A 21,745-nucleotide genomic window follows, 5' to 3' on the forward strand; every position below is an offset into this window, starting at 1 on the left:
CAGTCAATCATTGTTATGAGGAATGAAAGCTATACAATGCTTGAAATAGCCAAGAAATCGGAAGATTTCATACAAACGTGTACACTACAGTCTTCAAAGTCAAAGGATAACTGGCTCTAACAAGGACAGAAAGAGATATGGAAGGCCAGATGTACAACTAAACAAGAGGATAAGTACATTAGAGAATAGTTTAAGAAATGGACGCCTCACATGTCCTCAGCTGACAGCTTCAACAAATTCTACATGCTCAACACCAGTTTCGTGTACAACAGTAAAAAGAAGACTCCTTATGGGAAGAATTGCTAAGAAAATGCCACTTTTGAAACAGAAAAACAAAAATGAAAGGTTAGAGTGGGTAAAGAAACAGACATTGGACAACAGATAATTGCAAAAGATCTTAAGTTATGGATCTTAAACCCATTGAGCTTTTATGGGATTGGCTAGACTGTTAAGGTGCGTGAGAAGTGCCCAACAAGACACATCTATGGCAAGTGCTACAGGAAGTGTGGGGTGACATTTCAACTTAGTATTTGGACAAACTGACAGCTAGAATGCCAAGGATCTGCAAAGCTGTCATTGCTGCATGTGGAGGATTTTTTGATGAGAACTCTTTGAAGTTCTGAAAATAGTTTTCAAATTATAATAGTAATTTCTCACATTATTAATGTTCTGACTATACATTGTGATCAGTTGAATACCACTTTGGTGAATAAAAGTAACAATTTCTTTCCATAAGAGCAGTGTGCTGCCAGTGTACCTCCAAAGTTGTAGCAAAATGACTTAAAGGTAACAAATTCAAGGTATTGGAGTGGCTAACACAAAGCCCTGACCTCAATCTGATAGAAATTTTGTGGGCAGAACTGAAAAAAACGTGTGCAAGCAAGGAGGCCTACAAACCTCACTCAGTTACAGCGGTTATGTCTGGAGGAATGGGCCAACATTCCAGCAGCTTATTGTGAGAAGCTTGTGGAAGGCTACCCAAAACATTTGACCCTTGTTAAACAATATAAATGCAATGCTACCAAATACTAACACATTTTATGTAAACTTCTGACCCACTGGGTGGGAATGTGATGAAAGAAATAAAATCTGAAATAAATAATTCTCTCTACTATTATTCTGACATTTCATATAAATGTACATTTAAATTGTACAATTAAAATAAAGTAGTGCTCCTAACTGACCTAAGACAGGGAATGTTTTCTACAATTAAATGACAAGAATTGCAAAAATGTAGTTTAAATGTATTTACCTAAGGTGTTTGGCTAAGGTGTATGAAGTCAGAACTTCTAACTTCAACTGTAGTAGTGCATAGAATATATCCTTCATTGCAGGTACAAAATAAAATAAAATCTAGAAACAGTAGCAGTTATGCAATATTATTATGAAATTTTGGTGATGTAAAGATAGACCTACAGATTTTGTTTTTTTAAAAAGGGTGCATCAACTTTATTTAATTTTTTATAATAATCTCTTGATACTGAGTGACTCTGAAATATTAATTTGTTTTGCGTGATGTGTTTTATTCAGAGAAGGATAATGGATTTTTACTTGCATTCTTTGATATGAGATATGACTATGGTGAGCTAATAATTTGATATTATTATTATTATTATTATTATGATATATATAATACTTTGGGAAAAATTGTAGGCATTTAGTACTTTTCACTGCACATTTATTAAAATATTTGTTATTTTATATATTATACTAGATGCACTGTAGAGATTTCATTAGTGGAAGCATTTGGTATAGGGGCTGTAGGAAACATCACTAGGACAGTAATGAACGTGATGCTAACAGGTTTTGCATCATGGCATTTGCCGCATTCGCATTAAATGCAAACCAGCTTTAGTTTTCCTAAATTTGGCATGCTTTTGTACTATAATAGCTCAGTAATGGACAAATAAATGGTCGATTTTTCAATGGTCACAAAGCTAAATTATAAGAAATAAACCAGTGTTCAAATGTGTAATACAATAGGCTTTTAATATAGAACGAACCATTAGAAATGGAGCAACGTTGCCATTTTTAATGTTGTTCATATAAAAGAATTAGGGAAAAAGTATGATGTGAATTTACTTGGCAATAACCCTTATATTAGATCTGATTGTTCTCAATCATACTTATTTGAGGCTTCTAGTCGAGCATTTCAAGCCTTGTCCGTGTGCATGCAGTCGATTTAATGTCTAGTACTGAATCTACTGCAAAAGTTATGTAAGTTTGATGGAAGACAACCCATGTCTTCAATGAAATCACAAATCACATATTGTTTTTTTTTTTTTTTTTTCAAAAAAATATTTTGTGTGTTTTGCTTTTGTAGTATTAATACTTCCTTAAAACAGGAAGTCGCAGGTTTAATGATTGCTCTGTCAGAGAAACAAAAGGAATATTGATATGGGTGCGTGAGTATGCAATCATGCTTTCAAAAGCCATATATTGATATGTTAACCACTTATTGTATGTTAATATTCTACTTATATTGTTTTATAGTAATTGTAAGCCTCACTCTTACACACATATGTAATTATTTTCTCATTAAAAAGAAAAATTGTAAAACTGTACATTTTTTTCTTTGACTCCAAGTATCAGGTTGTAAAAGTTGTCAATGTGCATAAATAATTCAATAACATAAAGACTTCAAGTTAGTACTATTCAAAACTATTCTATTGGGGTCTTATAAACAGCAGGTGTTTTCTGTTTGCTTTTTCTGTGTTAAATTTTAGTTCACCCAAAAATGAAAATGATCTTGTCATTTACTCACCCTCATGCCATCCTAGAAGTGTATGAATTTCTTTCTTCAGCAGAACACAAACATCGATTTTTAGAAGAATATCTCCATTTAGAAGGTCCATACAATGCAAGTTAATAGTGCTCATATCTTTGTAGCTCCAAACATCGCATAAAAGAAACATAGAAGTAATCATACGTCACCAGTGGTTAAATCCATATCTTCAGAATTGATATATAGGTGTGTGTTGGAAACAGATCAATATTTAACCTCTTTTTATTCTAAATCTCCACTTTCACTTTTACATCTGAAAGTAAAAGTGAAAGTTGAGATTTAGAGTAAAGAAGAACTTAAATATTGTTCTTTTTCTTTGCCCATCTTTTATATTGCTTCTGAAGATATGAATTTAAACAATGGAGTCATATGGATTACTTCTATGTTTCTTTTATGTGATGTTTGGAGCTACAAATGTATGAGATATGAGTGTAGATGTTGTTTGAGATGTGTAAGAGGCAATCTTTGTTCTGATAAGGCCCCAAAACAACCCATTTTTGTACCTTTAAGGTATATAATACAGATAATTTGTTTCTCAAGGAAACTTGTGCTAAATAACACCTGCAGATACTGTCTGAACATTAACATGGTCAGAATATACAATTTCAACAAAACCTATTAGGCTGGAATCCAATAATAGATCCTCAAATGAAGAACTGATGTGCAGACCATCTTATCACAAAGTGTAAAAGTTGCATCAGATAGGAATTTGCTACCTATAAATCACTCGTTTATTACAGTGTCTTGCTTTTCTCCACTGATGTGAAATGTTGTTCTGTCTTCTCTATCTTGCTCTCTCACTCTGTTTGCTTTGATTCCAATGCCCACCATTTGCTCTCTGCTGTCCAAACAGGTCATAGGAACCTCATATGGTAGGTCTGAACTCTTCTTTTCGCTTAAATTCAAACAGTGATTTTGACTAAGATCAGAAATTAACTTCGATGAGCATGTTTCATGATATATAGGCTATGACATGTTTTTGATTATTTAGTCATTTAATTTATTCAACTGAAAAACAATTAAATTTAACTAAAAAATTATTCCTTCTAAATCACACAATTTTAAGCAGAGTGTATCTATATATTAGTACCAGGACAGGCTGTTTGGACCATTAAACTTTCCCCAAAAGTTCCTCTGTTCATTTAGCTGTCCTGTCAGTATCTGGTGTGTGTGTGTGTGCGTGCGTGCGTGCATGCGTGTGTGTGTGTGTGTGTGAGTTGAGGAAATAAAGTAAGAAAAAAAACAGAGAAATGAAACTACATGTTTGTGCATTTAAGGGTGGATACCATGACAGTTTTGTTGTTCTTTTGATTAGCAACAAGAAGGTACAATGGGCAAGTGTGAAATTATTATTCAGAGCAACACTCTATGAGCTGACACGCAACTTATCGGCACTCATACAAGCTTGTGGATATAACTAGTTATGTAATCCAAAGGCTAAAATGTATCACCTTTCAAGTTATGCACTATAGTAAAAGTGTGTTGATGTCATATGAAAACATTGTTAGGGCCCTATGGAATCCTTTTTGTTTTTTCCCAAATTCTGTGTTTTCCGTTTTAAAAAAACTTCTCATTTACCTGAAAAGCCATTCGCTATATGGGCTAATGTGCTTATTAAATGGCTTAAGCCTATTATTTAATTTTATATAGTATGTTGTGGATCACAGTGAATAAAATGATCTCTTTGTCATTTATACATACACAGAGCACACATTATGTTAATGATGTCATTAATGTGTGGGCAGCCGTTGTTCTGACAATCTGTGCTATCTGCTCATGATGTGCTACCAGAATAACTATCATTTAGTGTGATATGGTGTGAGGCTATACTAAGCCCTACCCCTACCCCTAACCCTAAAACTATGCAATTATAGCATTGGTAGCTCATCCTGATAGGTAGCATACAGTATATTTTCAGGACACTGGCTTCTCCCATTCACTTACTGTTAAAACGCAGCTCACGCACACAGTATATTTGTTTCATTAAATCTCAGCCTTTTATGGTTTAATTATCATATTACGATTTTAATTTGATTAATTGTGCATTTATACATTCATTTTATTCCAATTATGTCAAATTTTGTGTCATTCTGCATTCCGTTTTAATGACTGGATTCCATGATTCTGTCCATGTTTCCCTCAATGTGGGAATCATAAGGCCCTACATCGTGTGAGGAACAAGGTGAAAAGTAAGTGTTTATGAACCGTTTTATGAACTCTGTGATTTTTGTGAAAGTGAATAAAAGTGATTGTTGTTACCCATGAGGACTCAAGCCAGTGAGGAGTGAACAGCGGACAGGATTATCAAAATGAGTATGCTACAGAGGTAGCTCTTAGAGATGGCAATATGGATGTATAGAAGTATTGACAATTTTGCCCAATCCTTGGCTGGTTGATGGTCCACATTCTGGATCATCTGTAGAAAATGATTTTGTGCTTGCCAGCTAATAATGCATTGCAGTAGTCCAGTCTTAAGATGACAAGATCCTGGTCCAGAATTTTCACAGCATATTCAGACAGGGAGGGTCTAATTTTTCTGTTGTGTGTATAGAAAAAAGGAGAGGAAAAATCACTGAACCCTGAGGTACAACGATGCCTGGATAATCTGTATAAGCTTATTTGCACTAGCCAGTAGGGATGTGTGATATGGAGGGAAAATTCAATATGCGATAAGTTGTTGGATAATGCGAAATTCGATATGTGACTCAATATTCCTATGATGACATCATCGCTGTGCTTCAAACATCGGAACCCCCACTGCTCAAATAAACTGAAGTTTAGTGGAATTAAAACATGACCGTCTATCCCAGTGATAATCAATATAGTTATTTAGTTCCAAATTGCATATAGATTTTTGCTTATAAAATATACAGTTCTATATTAGCTATGTGGCAGATATTACAATTAATATTTTAATATTTCAACCTCAGTGCCTGTATTGATGTGTGAATTGAGGGCCAAGTACTGAACCTTGAGGTACTCCACTGGTTAATTAATGTGACTTAGATACCCTCCCCTCTAAGAGACCATGAAGGATCTGACCATGAGGTAGAACTCATGCCGTTGAGGATCAGACAGTGGACAGGACCAGCAAAATAAGGATGAATGCTACAGAAATAGCTTTGGTCCTCAATATGGATGCATGGAAGAAGGACATTTTGCCCAATACTAATATTTTAGTGGAGCATGTCTGTTGGAATTTTCAGTTCATTTTCATCCCATAGATATAACCTTCGTACTACTCCAGTTGTCCTTTAAACTTGCAAGCTTGGTGACCACACCAAGATTTATCAGGCCTGCCTTGACACCTTCCCACGGTTTGTCTTCATACTGTCTAGCATCTTTACTGTTCTTTCTATGATACCCATCAGGTAAGCTGAGATTCTAAGTCAAACTTTTATTCACTGTCAGAAAAGATTAGCAAAAATTGTACCTTTAGGGGTACAACAGCTTGTCACTTGGGCAGTACCCTTCACATGCCAATTGGAATGTACTTGTAACTTATCTGTCCCCGAAGGGTACATATTAGTACTTTAAGGTGTAAAAAGGCTACAGGGAATGTTTCTTTGAGGGTACTGCCTCAGTGACTGCTGTTGTAACCTAAAGGTAACATTTTTGCAAATTGTTTCTGACAGTGTAATATTTCTTTCAACATTCAATTCTGAAAAATAGTAATTCATGTTTAATGTATTTTACACAAAGTATTGTAGGATGTCGTTCTGCAAGATACAGTGGATATGAGACAATTCAAGGAAACTGACAGCATCAAAGCCCATTAACACAAATGCAAACATATCGTACCCTCCCAGAAAATTACGTGTTTGAAATAAGCATCCTTGCACAGTAAAAGATTTGTAGAAATTCACTGATATTTAATATGGAATTTTATTTTATTTTTTTCTATTTTTCTCAGGTGACCAGTTTGTTTACTAAAATAGATAATGGTACATTTCATTGTCTATAGTTACTCTGTTTACAGGTCATGTAATCTGTTTAGTGTCATATTTGGCATGTTTCTGATATTCTGTTAATAGATATTTCTGTTGAGAACTGCACTGCTTATTTGACATTTTTGGCATTTTTAATCAGAACTTTTACATTTTGTACAGTTTTGTAATACATTTAATTATTTGTACATCTGCAGGAATCGTATTAAATAATATACACACTTTTGTTCTTGGTTGAAGTTACTGGAAAATATAGTGAAATACATATAATCACAGTTATTAGTTAATTTATTAGACTTAGACCAAAGTTCAGTTTAGACTTGAGTAAAGCCACAAAAGACAAATAAGACATTCTTAGTATATTCTTTTAATTTGTGCTCTGTTTTAGTATTGGCCTAATATTTAAAATCAGTTGAGGTAAAAGTAGCAGCATCAAACAACGACACTATACAAGCTATTCCTCTTTTTGGAGACCCATTTTTACATTTTATCAATAAACAGTTTATGCTAAAAGAGCTTGAGAACAAGTTATATTTGATTAATACAAATCCAAAGGGAATAACCACTAAATAAACAAACACTGCTGTACTTGCTTTAAAATGGTTTATTTTCTTAATTTACTGGAAGAGTTTAATTATATGTCTCTATACCCCCATGGACTGATCTGTACAGTAAGTAAACATGACACACTCATGCTACAATTATTAAATATAATATCTCAGCAAGAAATGGTGTTTAACACAATCTTGAAGAATGTAAACAGTAAGAATGACACAAATGGACCAGTTATTTCAGCTGTTCCTTTTGACAATTCATATAATTACACTACAGTAATTTCACATTTACCTGTCCCTGTGTAAACTTATTTTAATCATTGCCAGTATAAACAATATTTTACATCTTCATAAAGAACAACATGCATCAAAGCAACACAAAGTCATATAGCTGCCTTTGTAACATAAATAGATCATCAGATCAAAACAAATGAAAACGTACAGACACATACAGTAAAAGGCTTAAAGGAATATTCCGGGTTCAATACAAGTTAAGCTTAATTGAGGTTACAGAGAGGCACTTACAATGGAAGTGAATGGTGCCAATTTTGGGAGGGTTTAATGTGAAATGGCAGAAATGTGGCAGAAAGGTGAAGCTTATAATTATATAAATAAGCACTGTTAAAATGTAGGTATTATTTGAGCTGTAAAGTTGTATAAATCATCTTTTTTACAGTATACAGGATTTGTTTGCCATGAAGATGTAATGTCATGAAGTTGTAAAATTGGTTATAACTTTGCACAGAAAAGATTAGTAAGTGATTTTATCACACTAAAATCATGTTTACACACATATTGTTTTTGTCTTGTGGCTATACTTTTGAAAAAGTGAGAATTTTAACATAAAAAAATTGGCTCGCCCTCACAAGTGCCTCACTGTAACCCAGATTTTTGCTTTTATTTTAAGAAAACAGGGGCAAGTCTAAATTAATTTTTGTGGTCATTAATATTATGCCACTAATGCTGTCAATTGAACTTAACATGTATTGAACCTGGACTATTCCTTTAATGGGTTTGACAGGTGAATCTTTATGCCTAGCGTCTTCGCTAAAATGAATTACATGAATTAGAGCTCAGCAAAGCTAAACAGAAACAGACTATATGCTTCAAAAATAAATTGGGAGGATTTGTTTCTGTTTTGTGAAGGGATAAAGGAAAAGAAGACAACTGATGTCAGAAATGCTGCTGCACTAACTGCTCCTACAGCAGGTGGCAACAAATATTACGTTCCAGTTCATATGCTGCAGTTACTGTTGATACAAAGACAAAACACCAGAGGGCCAGTTCTGATTTAATTGCTTTGTCTTCAATAAACCAAAAACTGTCAACATTTGATATGACTAGAAACGAACTGAAATGTCAAAATAAAGGTAATTTGATCATTTAAACACGAACTGTGTTCAGAGGTCCTTCCATGAAGATCCCTGCTGCTGTGTTTTGTCTTTAAGTAAACTACCTCAGAAACAGGCAAATACCTAATAAAAAGAGCATATTGAGCTTTACTGCAGTCACTGTTGTTTATATGATTAATAATTATAACATCTAAAAGCAAAGTATTAAGAAGAACATTCAGAATTGCTTCTATAGATGCTTGGCATCAACAATGTTGTTTAGAAAGTCTGTCTTTGGGACTGTTGTGGCAGAAATTTTGCCTTTAGTGTTCCACGTAAGAAAGTCAAACATATTTGAAACAACATAAGGGTGAGTAACCGATGACAGAATCAGAATTAGACAAAAATATTAACGCTGTATTAATGGTATTTATACGCAATGTGCAAGTGATAGTAATGTCGATGTCAACAGATATTTTGGAGCTCACCTTCTGGAGTAACATTTGAACCAAACCTTTATAACTATGCTTTTATGAAAAGCTTTTTCGAAATTGGTGTATTTATACCATTGGAGACAAACCACTCCACATTAACATCCCAGAGTTTTGTGTGTTATGTCTGTTGACACTGCAAACCTGACATGACTACTCAACTAAAAAAATAAAAAAATAATTCGATAAATTGGCTCAGTATAATGACAAGTACAAATCATTACGACACATTTTATCATAAATATTTAATGAGATCAAGTATGGCTAGGAAAACATCCTTCATTTCAACTCAACAACTTATTCAGACTTAATGAAGCAAGTGTTTTGTGGTGCCAATGTCCAAAGTTTCTTTGGGGGGAAAAAGTGCAGTTTTATTATTTTTTTAATGAGATATCGAACTTCCGTTCCACATCTTTGGCAAGAGGAATGTTGGCAGACTCTTCATGGGCTCAACAAAAAACAAAGAAAAAAAACTATAGTTTTTGTTCCCTTGCGGATAGCTTCAAAAGACAAGCATTATTGGCAAACATTTCACTAAAACTACAAATTGGTTGACGTCATCAAAACTTCTCCTCTCGTATTCCCCTCCACACCACAAGCGTTTAAATGTTCCCAGATCTGTGGTTCTGCAGTTCTAGCTTGAGATAAGAAGAGGCAATTACAGATTCTCCTTCCACAAACTGTCAGAGAAAGAGAGAGGGGTTGGTTGGATGGGTTTTCACAAATAGAGGCTTTACAAAATGTCAATCTTGTAGCTTGTCCATGTGGTAATTTCCCTTCCTTCCCTGGCTTAACTGTGAAATCTTTGATTGTGTTGTATGGGCCAAAGGCCGCTCACAGGGTCATGACCTCTCAGCCATACCAGTGACAGAGTGGGTGAAATACGTGCTCAGTTTGTTTCGCCTTTTGCTTCCTGTTTGTCTTGTAACAATGGAATAAGGGACTCCCATGCTGCAAGGCACTGTAAGACAGAATGAAAACCAGAAGTCAAAATAAAGTCTTGTTCTTCTATAACAAATTCTATATTGTGTAAACCAGACACACACACACACACACACACACACACACACACACACACACACACACACACACACACATGCGTGAGTCATTTTCAAAAAAGTAGACAGTAGTGGTGTTTACCACCATGTAAATCATACAATTGCGTTGGGCCCTAGACAACTGGGGGGCTCCGATCGGAAAGCTGAGCAATACCAAGGGGTGATGGGTGACGCGTTGTTTTGTGTTCTCGAGCGGTGATGCTAATTTTATTCATCTTGGAGCAGTTCACATGCATTGTAAAGGCAAAGTGCTGCAGGTTCAACCATTCGCGCAATTCCAAACATTTGAACTAGAGGTCTGCATCCCCTGAGTTTGAAGGTTGGCCTTAGAATACATCCACGGGTACAGTTCAGAACACCTCCTATCAGAAGCTAATTGTCTAAAGGCATGACATCATTTTCTGTAATTTTCCAAGCTGCATAAAGGCACAGTTATCTTAGTGTATGTAAACTTCTGACCAACTGGAATTGTGATATAGTCAATTAACCCTCTGTTGTCGACGGGCGCCGGCGCGTCCTGCTGGATTTTTTCGTCAATACAGCAGAAACAACAAAGTACTCCGTCATTTTGGGGCATACAGATAAGTGTAAGACATCATTAGAAACTATAAAGGGTCTACTTTTATTTGTGAGCAGTCACAATAACAACAAAACCTTGTGCTTTTGTAAAATAAAGAAAAATAAAAAGGGTGAGCTTTCAGCAGTCTCTGTGTATGCAAGCATATATCTGAAACACGTCACAAAAATGAACTGAAACTCCACGAAGACTTATCACACAAACATGAAACTTATGTCTAAAGAAAGCTTAAAATGTCTACTTTTTAATAAAACAATCCAAATTTAAAACAAATATTCTCCTGCAATGTAATCTGTATGAAACAAAGAGATGTACAATTTCTCCTGGCTCAGCTAATTATCCCTAATGTGATCCCACCCACAGGCAGAGGGTGCTATTCATACGGTAATGTGCTGAGACGATCAATGCAAATGGTAAACGCCAATTAGTACGTCATTTAGTTTTCTTTAGTTGACATGCTATTTTATATAAACATGTACATATTTTACTATTGGGACTGTTTCCAGACTTGCCAGCCAGGATTCAGAATATTGACATTTGAAATATATCCTAATAAGCTAATTTTAGTTACATTTAAATGTTGTTTTGGCTAAAGCAGGTATTTAAATTGTATGCTGTATGATATAAATGAGATATGTAATATGATATAAAAATAATATGAATGTTTAGATTAGGTTTTAACTAGAGTTTATGCTGCCTCATTATCATCAACAAAGCTTGTGCTTGTAAATATGAGTAAAATGCACTTTAAATATGCCCATATTAGAAAATCAGCATATTTTAATGATTTCTGAAGGATCATGTGACACTGAAGACTGCAGTAATAATGCTGAAAATTCAGCTTTGATCACAAATTGCATTTTACAATATATTCAAATAGAAAACTGTTCATTTGAATTGTAAAGAGAGTTTTTTTTTTTTACAATATCATTGCTTTTACTGTATTTTGGATCAAATAAATGCAGTCTTGTGTGCAGAAGAGACTTCCTTTAAATGATAGTGTAGCTCTAAAATTAAGTAACATCTTTATGTAATGAAAATGTATAGTCAGATTTCTTCTTTTAATTTAAACTTGATTTTGATAATTAAGTCTCCTCTCATTCATTCTCTCTGTGTCACATTCCTCATTGATGGGCCCAGGAGAGGGGTCTTTGTCTCCTCAGGTGTGAATTACAATCAATATTCATGATAATTCATCCTCTTCACATATGACCTTTCTAACACTAAAAGTGTCTTACAAAAGTTAAATGACAAAATTGTTTTGTATGAATGAGTGATCAGGTTGGTTTTCACATAATTTTGTAGCAAAAACTCTAGGCTACAAGATCCAGTTATCAAAGGTCTTGTGCACAAATGTTTATTATGTGTTATATGGCTTTATTTCAATGACTTAAAAAATTTGTTTGTTCAAAAACCATGCTTAAAAATGTATTTCTAAAAAGTACAAACATGTACACATATGTTGCTCACATATTATTGTAGCCCAGTTTGTGCTGAATACAGTGTTATCAGACTTTAGCCATTAATATGTTTTTAAGCAACTGAAAAAAGCACAAATGTCAAGGCATGCCAAAAGTCCTACAGGGCCCAAAACACCCTCAGACCCCAGAGGGTTAAAAGTGAAACAATCTGTCTGTAAACAATTGTTGGAAAAATTACATGTCATGCAGAAAGTACTAAACGACTTGCCAAAACTATAGTTTGCTAATTTTAAATCAGTGGAGTGGTTAAAAAAATTAGTTTTAAACTATTGATTTCAACTGTATTTAATGTATACTATACAATTGTATATAATGTAAACTATACAATTGTATATAATCTATATTATAAAACTGAATATTTATGTAGTATATTATGTATACTATACAATTGTGCTTTACATATGTAATGATTTTAATAAAAACTATTTTAATTGTCTAGAAAATGTCACAAAATTGTTCTTAAAAATAGTTGGTTTATTTAAAAGCTAAATTTATTTAAAAAAAAAAATGTCCTTTCCATTTCGGGGTGAAATTTTGATCCAGATATTTACTGAAAGTTTATAAAAAGTGATGTATAGTAAAATAAATAAAAATCCTGGAAATATTTCAATGTGAATATTCAGAAAGGAAGAAAGGAAATAAATTGTCATTAATTATTTCAGCATTAACTAAATCTGCTGCCTGGTTTTCTGTTTCTTGTGTTCTTCACAACTGGCAGCGGTGTTTGAAATTTTGCAGTGCTGTGTCAATGTTTGGCATTACAGCAGGATTAAGGTGTGAGAATTCCCATTCAAGTTCCAAGGTTGAGCTATTTCAGGATAACAGTCCCCAGCTTTTAGATACAATGATGCATGCATGCACGGATCTCCAAAGTAAGTAGAGTCCATATGAGTGTTTGATAGACTGGTTGGTTCAATTTAAGTTGGTCTCTTACCTTCTCATAGTACTGGATGTTTTTGTCAGCCATGCCTGTGAGCAGCTGTCTGAAGTCCTGATGTTTGTTGTTCTGCCAGCGGTCCCAGTCGGCCTTCAGGTCGGCATTGAAGCACTCCACACGGTCCTGACACCTCTCCACATCAGTGGGCACCTGCAGGACATTGAGGTGCTGAGAACCGCCACATTTAATGGTATTTTACCCTGTATCCAATAGGCGACAAGCTTGGCTTGACCTTTTGGTGTACAGGCATTTTTCACGCACAGGATGCAGGGTAAAATGCACCAGCACAACTATAACTGAAACTGCTTCAGCTCAATGCCAGAGAGTGAAAACATGCATCTCTGAGACCACTTCCTAATCTGTTTTGAGTTTCCTAGCATCATCATTTGCAAAGTAAACAGTAATTGAGAGCTTTTTAGAAATGCTCCGGCAGAGGAAAACATGGTTCTAGAGTGGGTGAACGGCATAAATGTAGCGAAACAATTGTGTTTTCAAACCAAAATGTATTTGCATGGACTTAGACTGAATAATGCGATTACTATAAATATCGTATTACATGTTGCACGGAAGGCCACATCCACACTGTTTTCTTGCATAAAAACTTTATTTTCAGTTTCCTAACGTCATCGTTTTCCATCGTGAAGTGGTAACTGAGAGCGAAGGAAAGCATTCAGCGAAGGAAAATGCTGTTCTTGTGTGGATGAGAGGCATAAACATTAATGCGTTTACAAACAAAAATGTATAAAACTAACAAAAATAACTAAAATACATGGCTTTTTATTTTTCCTTAAAATAATTTAACATGAATCGAACTGAGCCTAAGGAAATGCGAATGGCGACAGACATTTGTGTGTCCGAAATCGTTTCTATTCGTTCACTACTCCCAACATAGTGAATGCCACATACATACTGCAGAGCCACGGTTTTCAAACTGGAAGGCATGCCTAGCCAGGGGGCACCAGAGCATGTCAGGGGAGGCATGGAGATTGATAATAAATTCACCAAGTAAAATCAAAAGATAGATAAACAACATAAAAATGTACTGTGAATATAATTTAAATTAATAGCTTTACAGACCATATTCCAGTTGAACAGACCATAGCTCTATTGTGTTATATTATTGTTAAATGTTGAGAGCGCATCCGTGTACTTGTTGCCCGAGAGCAAATCTCTTCTCTCGTACACGGATTTCCTCTATGTGCTATGCTGATCTTTGAAATCTCCCTGCTCTCGCTCAGAGAGTGCGTGTGCTCGCTCAATACTTGGCCTGTTCACTCGCAAATCTGTTATAAAGCCATATAGCTCTGCCTCTGTTCATTTTTACAAATATTCTGCCTCTGTAAACTTGTTATATTGAGGGAGGGACAATACCAGAGAACTCATATGGTGGCACATACGTAGAAAATCCGAAAATATGTGTAACAAATTCCTGACGTGTCCATTACATGTTTAACTTGATATTGGGTCGATGTGTCTGTGACAAGTGCAGTTTGACATTGAGATGGAGACTGGCTCATGTGGTGCAAGTTTATCACAATTATAGGCTAAAAAACAGTTAAGTAATCCCACTGTCATAAGGACAAACATGTATTTTTAATAAACATGATAGCAGTCTTGTAAAGTTTGTCAGAGGGGGAACTTACTGTTTAACACTTTAAAAACCTCTGCTGCAGAGGATATAACTGTGATTTCAGACTGTTTTGAAGAGAACTAACCACATAAAAGCATATATCACATATAATATATAAAAAGTATCTATCACAATATATGGGAGAGTTAAGAAAGATGGTTGAAATATAAAAGGTAAAGTGTGTAATTTTTTTAAATATTTAAATACTTTCTTCTATCCCTGTGTAATTTGTAGAGAAAGCAATTGTTAAGCAATTTGTAGGCTGAATTGCTGAGAAGTGTAAACACTGTAGGGTTTTTGCTCTGTTTGTTTGAGCATCCCAACCACCTAAACACAATAACACTGGCATGAGTTTGGGCCAATAGCAGACGGGGGCAGTGTTCAGGAAATATGTTTGAAAATCATTATTTTTGTGGGTCTGTTTGGTGACACCAGTTGCTCTGAAATCACACACTTCACCTTTAAATTATCATACTCCAACAAACTACAATTTCTTCAATGATTAATGAGGAAAAATTGTAATACAAACATTTTGAATCACTTTATCAATGAAAAATGAAAAAATGAAAATGAAATAAAAAAATGTAACTCACCGGTGTCTTTTTGTCCTCTCTGAACACCACTGCCTCCAGTTTGGTTACGTATTCTGCCTGGACTTGGTCTCTCTTCTTAAGTACATTCTGAATTATATACATATAAAAAAAAAGGTATCATGTGAATTGCAAGTGTTTGCAATGGATTGCAAACTACTGGTTAGTCAAACATTCTTTAATTCTTTAAAATTACTTTCACTTTTCCCTCTTAAAAACCAGTTGTGAGATCAAGACATTTATTCACTGCTTACAGTATATTGTGCTGTGGAGCAATGGCATGAAAATGGAAACTATTAAAACTGATTCTTGTTTCTTCTCATAAAGCTTTGTCTGGGTGTATCGAACTGTTCTGCAGTAGCACTTGAAGGAGAAGAATATGACCACAGAGAACTGAAAAACTAAAAACATCCCATCAGCAGGGCAGAAAGTCTGGAAATGGAAGTGGAGCGTAGTTCTAGCGGGAAGACCAGCAGGTGTACATAATCACATCATTAGCTGGGTATCCTAGCCAATCGCACATAAGCCAATGCTTTATAAGTCCGCTCACAATCTATCACATTGCTGTTTCGGTGTGCTAACACTGCAACTAGACGCGCTTCAACTTTGCCAGGCCACAACCAGTGCACAGCACATCTCTGGAAGCCCGGCTTCCATCAGAAATAAGCTAAGTCATTTTCATATCCATCAAATGCATTCAGATCTAGTCATGGGTCTAGACCTTCCATTGCCATGCTACCCGTTCATCACAAAGTTGCAACGCTGCCTGTTCATCATAACGCATTCGCATCAATATCAAAAGCCAGTATTTCATGTCAACAGCGCATTCACTCTCATAGTATGGCAGGCAATCATGCAATCTCATGAGGGCAACTCGGTCAAGGTTCATTCACTTGTCATTCACAGTCTGCATGCCCGAGCGTTCCCCATCGGGGAATTAAGATAATTATTCATGCATATCATCATGTAGAGTCAACGCTTATCATACGGGCTCTCATTACTTCATTCAGTAAGATTCCCCTATTTTGCGGCCGCCTTCGCCCAAATAACGTAATGGGTGTGTTCCAATCCAATTCATCATCCCTATGCCCTACTCACTAGGAAGACCGAGCCCATGATGTGAGCATTCCGAGGGAGCATGACATCAGTTTCACCTGGTGATGTGCGCCCCCCTTCCCGAGCACAAACCATGCAAATTACAATACATACCCAACTTAAATGGCTGTATCTACTGGCTCCCCTGGAGTATGGACACAGTTGTAGTATCTTTTGAAAGAAGACACTTTGGGCTTCACTTCTCAAGTTTCAGAATTAATATATGTTGTTATTTTAAAGCAAAAAACTACAATCTCAAAAAAAAAAAAAAAAAAGTTTTGGACTTTGAGATGGGCTCATTCTGTTTAGAAGACTTCGTATATATAGATATATAAGATAATATACAGTTTTACAATGGGAATGCTGCTCAGATTGCATAGTCTGTCGAAGAACGACGATGAAGTGTAATTCTTCCCTGCAAGATCTAATGTAAACATAGAGAACATATCAAGATTTATAATAACGTACAAAAGTGCTACTGGACGTTATAGAATGAACTCTTGTCATGGACAATTGACCCAAGCAGGGTGAACCGGATTTATCTGGCGATCACTATTTCATAATAAGGTATGAAGTCCCGTTTTTGATATTGCATGTTGTCATCCGCACTTCCGGCACAAATAAACAAATTGCTGTTTCTGGAGGGCTGCTATCATGCAACAGAGATCGGATATCAAGGTCGAACACTTAGACCTTCGAAAAGATGTATAATCTGTTAACATTAATTGCATATCCATGCATGCATATATCAGAATGCAAACATATTAAACGTAAGCAGAGTGACGTCACTCCCGAGTGCAAACAAATACGTATCAACGGGTAATATAGCCTTCACCAAGCCTTGTGAAAGAATTTACTTAGTTCGGTACAACATTCGATGAGGTTCCCAGAGCGCCTCCAAGGGCGCATTTACACGATCCATAAAACGCAGCATTCTCTTACTCCAGACGTACTTCCATGTTCTCATCGCTAGCACCACTGTTGCGAAACGATATTCCGAAAAGATAAAGTGCGATACTGCATCTTCAGGTCGTAAAGGTGGGACATCCATGCTCGAGAATCACATTCTTGAAGATCCCGATTCATATCAACACACATTCACAAAGCAGTCTCGTGCAAGATGATTTCCACAAACATGCACACATGTTTCGTATGTTTATGTCAGGGCTCTATGCCGGGAGTATATAAGACTCATGTTCCTTTAACAGCCAACAACTAAACTCATGACGCTTAGACATTTTTCTTCTCACCGTATTTGCCCCAGCTCAGGGAGAGGGAGGGAGAGAGAGAGAGAGAGAGGGAGGGAGGGAGAGAGAGAGGGAGGGAGGGAGGGAGGGAGAGAGAGAGAGAGAGAGAGAGAAAAAACACATCGAGCCACGTCTCTAGAATTCTAGACATCACACACATTCTCTAACCATGAAAGCTTCCCCCCTAAAGAAACATGACAGGATCAGGTCTATTTTCACATCGTTCCCTGGTCAGTTTGGGTCTCCTAATGCAATCTCCAGCCCATCAGGCCTCCTCAATTTTGCCATGCTTATCATTCCTCAAGGCCACTCTGCCGTTTTTCCGCCTCCTCACACTAGCTCATTCCATAAACAGCCTCTCCTACCCACAAATCGATGATGGCTGGCGAGAATCTCCGGATGACACGCCCCTATTTCTTGGACATGGTTCCCTCCATAGGATTCAGGGGTTGCCGTCTAGGACCATGGTTCACTTTCTTCAATATAGCTTCCTACGCTCCAGACACTCTCTTCGTAAGTAATCCCATTGCTAGATATTTCATAACTGAACGTATTTAACAAATGTTCTCGATCTACAATCCCAGTCTTGATGCTGCTCAGCAGAGGGAAGAAAGAAATAACACCGAGACCCAAGCTTCAAATCCTTCCTTGCCATTCGTACAGCACTTCATCATACGGTCCAGCAAACAACCTTACCCTCTACCCTCCAATGAAATGGTTCTTTACCATATATGGGGTAAAATATATGTTTGAGTTCAGAAATAGGAAATACATTCCCAGAACCACTGCAGCCTCATTCCGCGATGACACAGCAAGCTACATCTACAAAAGAAGTTTAAAATAGGCCTTTCTTATTCCACACCCATCATCACGGCCAGCGTCATATGGGTTCCCTCCAGAAACTCTAACGCATCGTAGTCATGCGACAATTCCGCAGTCGTTTCTACAATCAATAAAGTCTGGCCCTCCTAGAACCATCATGTCCCCTATGAGAAGTCTGACATGGCAGAGCATTTCCTGTAACTTCATCATCCCAGCCAGACACATTCCCAGGTTTTTCAACATAGTCTCTGACCCCCTCCCTCGCTTCGCAGGAGTTCCACAGACCAGCTCGACGGGCACCCTTCGAGGTATACTGGAATCTACAATGAAGATGCTCGGCCGCTGCTCTCCCCAATCGTCAACTTGACCCAAATCATCATACAAGCTCAACTCCCCATCAGCCATAAGTTCTCATGCATATCTGGTGGTGGTTGGTGGCTCTTGCCCAGCTCATCCTTACCTACACAACGATTCAATTCAAGCAAGCTCACCGTTCGCAAGGACAGCACATAACAATGCCCCCCCCCCTCCCCCTCGCCGGACTTCCATAATCTCAAGCACAGTTCCTTCGCATAGGTATTGCTCAAACCAGCCGCCCTCGCCGGAAGCTCGCACCATAACGAGATGGCTTTCAACAAGGTATGGAACGACAACATCGCCATTATCTTATGGCGTTATATATGCTGTTCACTCTGGCAAAGATAACCATCAAACAACTTTCCCTCGTTGGAGGGTTTTCATCTCAAATGTTTTCTTTCAACAAAGGGATTGCACGCAACGTCGCCATTATCGTATGGCTCTACACACGTTGTCCCCCTCGGCAAAGATGCCTCAAACAACTTTTCCCTCGCCGGAGGGTTTTCATATCCAATGTCGTTTATCTTTCAACAAACTACACTGCACAGCAATGCCGGCCTAAAGCAAAGATTCTGCTCAACCAGGGGCTCTCGACGGAGTGCCCAAAATCACACTCTGGGACAAAGAGGAAATGCACAGGGATGAAATCAAACTCGAAAAGGCTTCACACCACCACGGAAGAGGTATTGCAAATTCGGGTACAACTCCCTTGGACTGCCGGACGGGGCCTACGCCAAAGAGAGAGACATCACCTCCCGTTTTACATCTATCAAATAAATGGCATCTCAAACTTCACTCAAGCCTGCGTGTCTTCCCGATAGAACTTACTTTCATTTCCAATATACTGTATAGATATACATAGACTTTGAAATGTCATCAGTTTATAGTCCTAGATATTTTAAGATGAACTAAAGCAAATCATAAAATGTATTAAGGAGTACAACAGTGGTAGAAATATTAATATTTTGATTAGACAAAATTCAGATTTTTATTAGTTTCACTCTTAGAATACACAAGCAACACATTTAAATTCTTGTACCACGAAAACTAAAAATAAATCAATTTAAATTTAGAAATTGACAAAATTTATGGTCAACATAGAAGAGGTAGGTTCAAAATCCAGACTTATACAATTTAAGGACCTTAAATAATTTGACAATCATTTTAGAAAAGTTTTAGAACTTCTTTTTTTAGAAAAGTCATTTAAGCACAGCTGTCCACCACATCTCTATGAAATCTGCTGATTTTCTAAATGTGACACGCAAAGGCTCAGAGCAAGAGACTTTATCTGTTAGGATTAAGACCGTTTCCTCAAAACTGTACAGTGTACAGAGAGAGAGAAACTAGCAGTGTTGAAGATTTTGAATAGAAACATTGGTTCATATGGAGCTTTACACACCAGGAGCGATATATTTATATTGGATGTACGGTGCATCCGGAAAGTACTTGCAGCGCTTCACTTTTTCCACATTTTGTTATGTTACAGCCTTATTCCAAAATTAATGAATGATTAAATTCATTATTTTTCTCAAAATTCTACAAACAATACCCCATAATGACAACGTGAAAGAAATTTGTTTTAAATCTTTGCAAATTTATTAAAAAATAAAAAAACGAAACAAATCACATGTACATATGTATTCACAGCCTTTGCTCAATACTTTGTTGAAGCACCTTTGGCACCAGTTACAGCCTCAAGTCTTTTTGAGTATGATGCTACAAGCTTGGCAAACTTATTTTTGGGCAGTTTCTCCCATTCTTCTTTGCAGGACCTCTCAAGCTCTATCAGATTGGATGGGGAGTGCCAGTGCACAGCCATTTTCAGATATCTCCAGAGATGTTCATTCGGGTTCAAGTCTGGGCTCTGGCTGGGTCACGCAAGGACATTCACAGAGTTGTCCCGTAGCCACTCCTTTGTTATCTTGGCTGTGTGTTTAGGGTCATTGTCCTGTTGGAAGATGAACCTTCGCCCCAGTCTGAGGTCCAGAGCACTCTGGAGCAGGTTTTAATCAAGGATGTCTCTGTACATTGCAGCATTCATCTTTCCCTTGATCCTGACTAGTCTCCCAGTTCCTGCTGCTGAAAAACATCCGCACAGCATGATACTGCCACCACCATGCTCTGTTTCCTCCAGACATGAAGCTTACCATTCAGGCCAAAGTGTTCAATCTTTGTTTCATCAGACCAGAGAATTTTGTTTCTCATGGTCAGCTAGGATTCAAGAAAATCTGCTTGCCAATTTACTGTATTAGTCTTACATATTCAATTAAGCAGGGGTGTGCAATAATTTTGGTACAGGGGCCGCATCAGCCATTAAGTAGAACATGGAACAGAGAAGAGAAATATTTCTGCATAGTTGTATCTTTTAAGCCCAGACATGCATTCAATGAATGATGCGCAATTTTCTGAAGTGTATACTGATGCGACCGTTCTGCGATTGCTTGAAGTTTTGCTGCTATATATCATGTGTTACTGAAACTGAATAAAGGCTGAATAAAATTATTAATTGATTTATTTTACCATACTTCAATTAGTATTCAATTTAACACTCCAAATCAGGAGTCTGGTTTAATAGTAAAATGAAATATTATGGAAAGTGCTTATTTTAATATCGGCTGCAAAGTGGAGCCGTTAACTTGTTTTATTCTGAAAACATTATCAACCTGTTTACACGCTAATGAGTCAGGATGTGAGTCTCACCAATGGTTTGTTTGGCATCCCATTCAACACATAACTGAATAAAACAGGCTGCATGACACTGATAAATGATTACTACCTGAGTAATATTCACATACAGGTGTGAGGAACTTCAGCATTTTACAAATAACACAAAGAACAAACAT

At 36.8% G+C, this 21,745-nt stretch overlaps 1 protein-coding gene across 2 annotated transcripts in view; it reads right to left on the reverse strand.

The window, feature by feature from the left end:
• Positions 1-7,134: 7,134 nt before the first annotated feature.
• The window catches only part of LOC127635423 (sorting nexin-30), a 54,323-nt gene continuing 39,712 nt past the window's right edge, over positions 7,135-21,745 (reverse strand). The window contains exons 7-10 of one of the 2 annotated variants that reach the window (XR_007969474.1): positions 15,385-15,471; positions 13,159-13,311; positions 9,904-10,069; positions 7,135-9,788 (exon numbers count right to left, since the gene is read on the reverse strand). Coding sequence is in view for 1 of the 2 variants with exons in the window: in XM_052115465.1 (XP_051971425.1) it covers positions 9,998-10,069; positions 13,159-13,311; positions 15,385-15,471 (312 nt within the window). In the remaining variant the exon portion in view is untranslated. Of the gene's footprint in view, positions 10,070-13,158; positions 13,312-15,384; positions 15,472-21,745 lie in introns of both variants that reach the window. The other variant, XM_052115465.1, reaches the window with a different exon arrangement.

The sequence above is a fragment of the Xyrauchen texanus genome, chromosome 43 (genome assembly GCF_025860055.1).
Source record: "Xyrauchen texanus isolate HMW12.3.18 chromosome 43, RBS_HiC_50CHRs, whole genome shotgun sequence".
NCBI lineage: Eukaryota > Metazoa > Chordata > Actinopteri > Cypriniformes > Catostomidae > Xyrauchen > Xyrauchen texanus.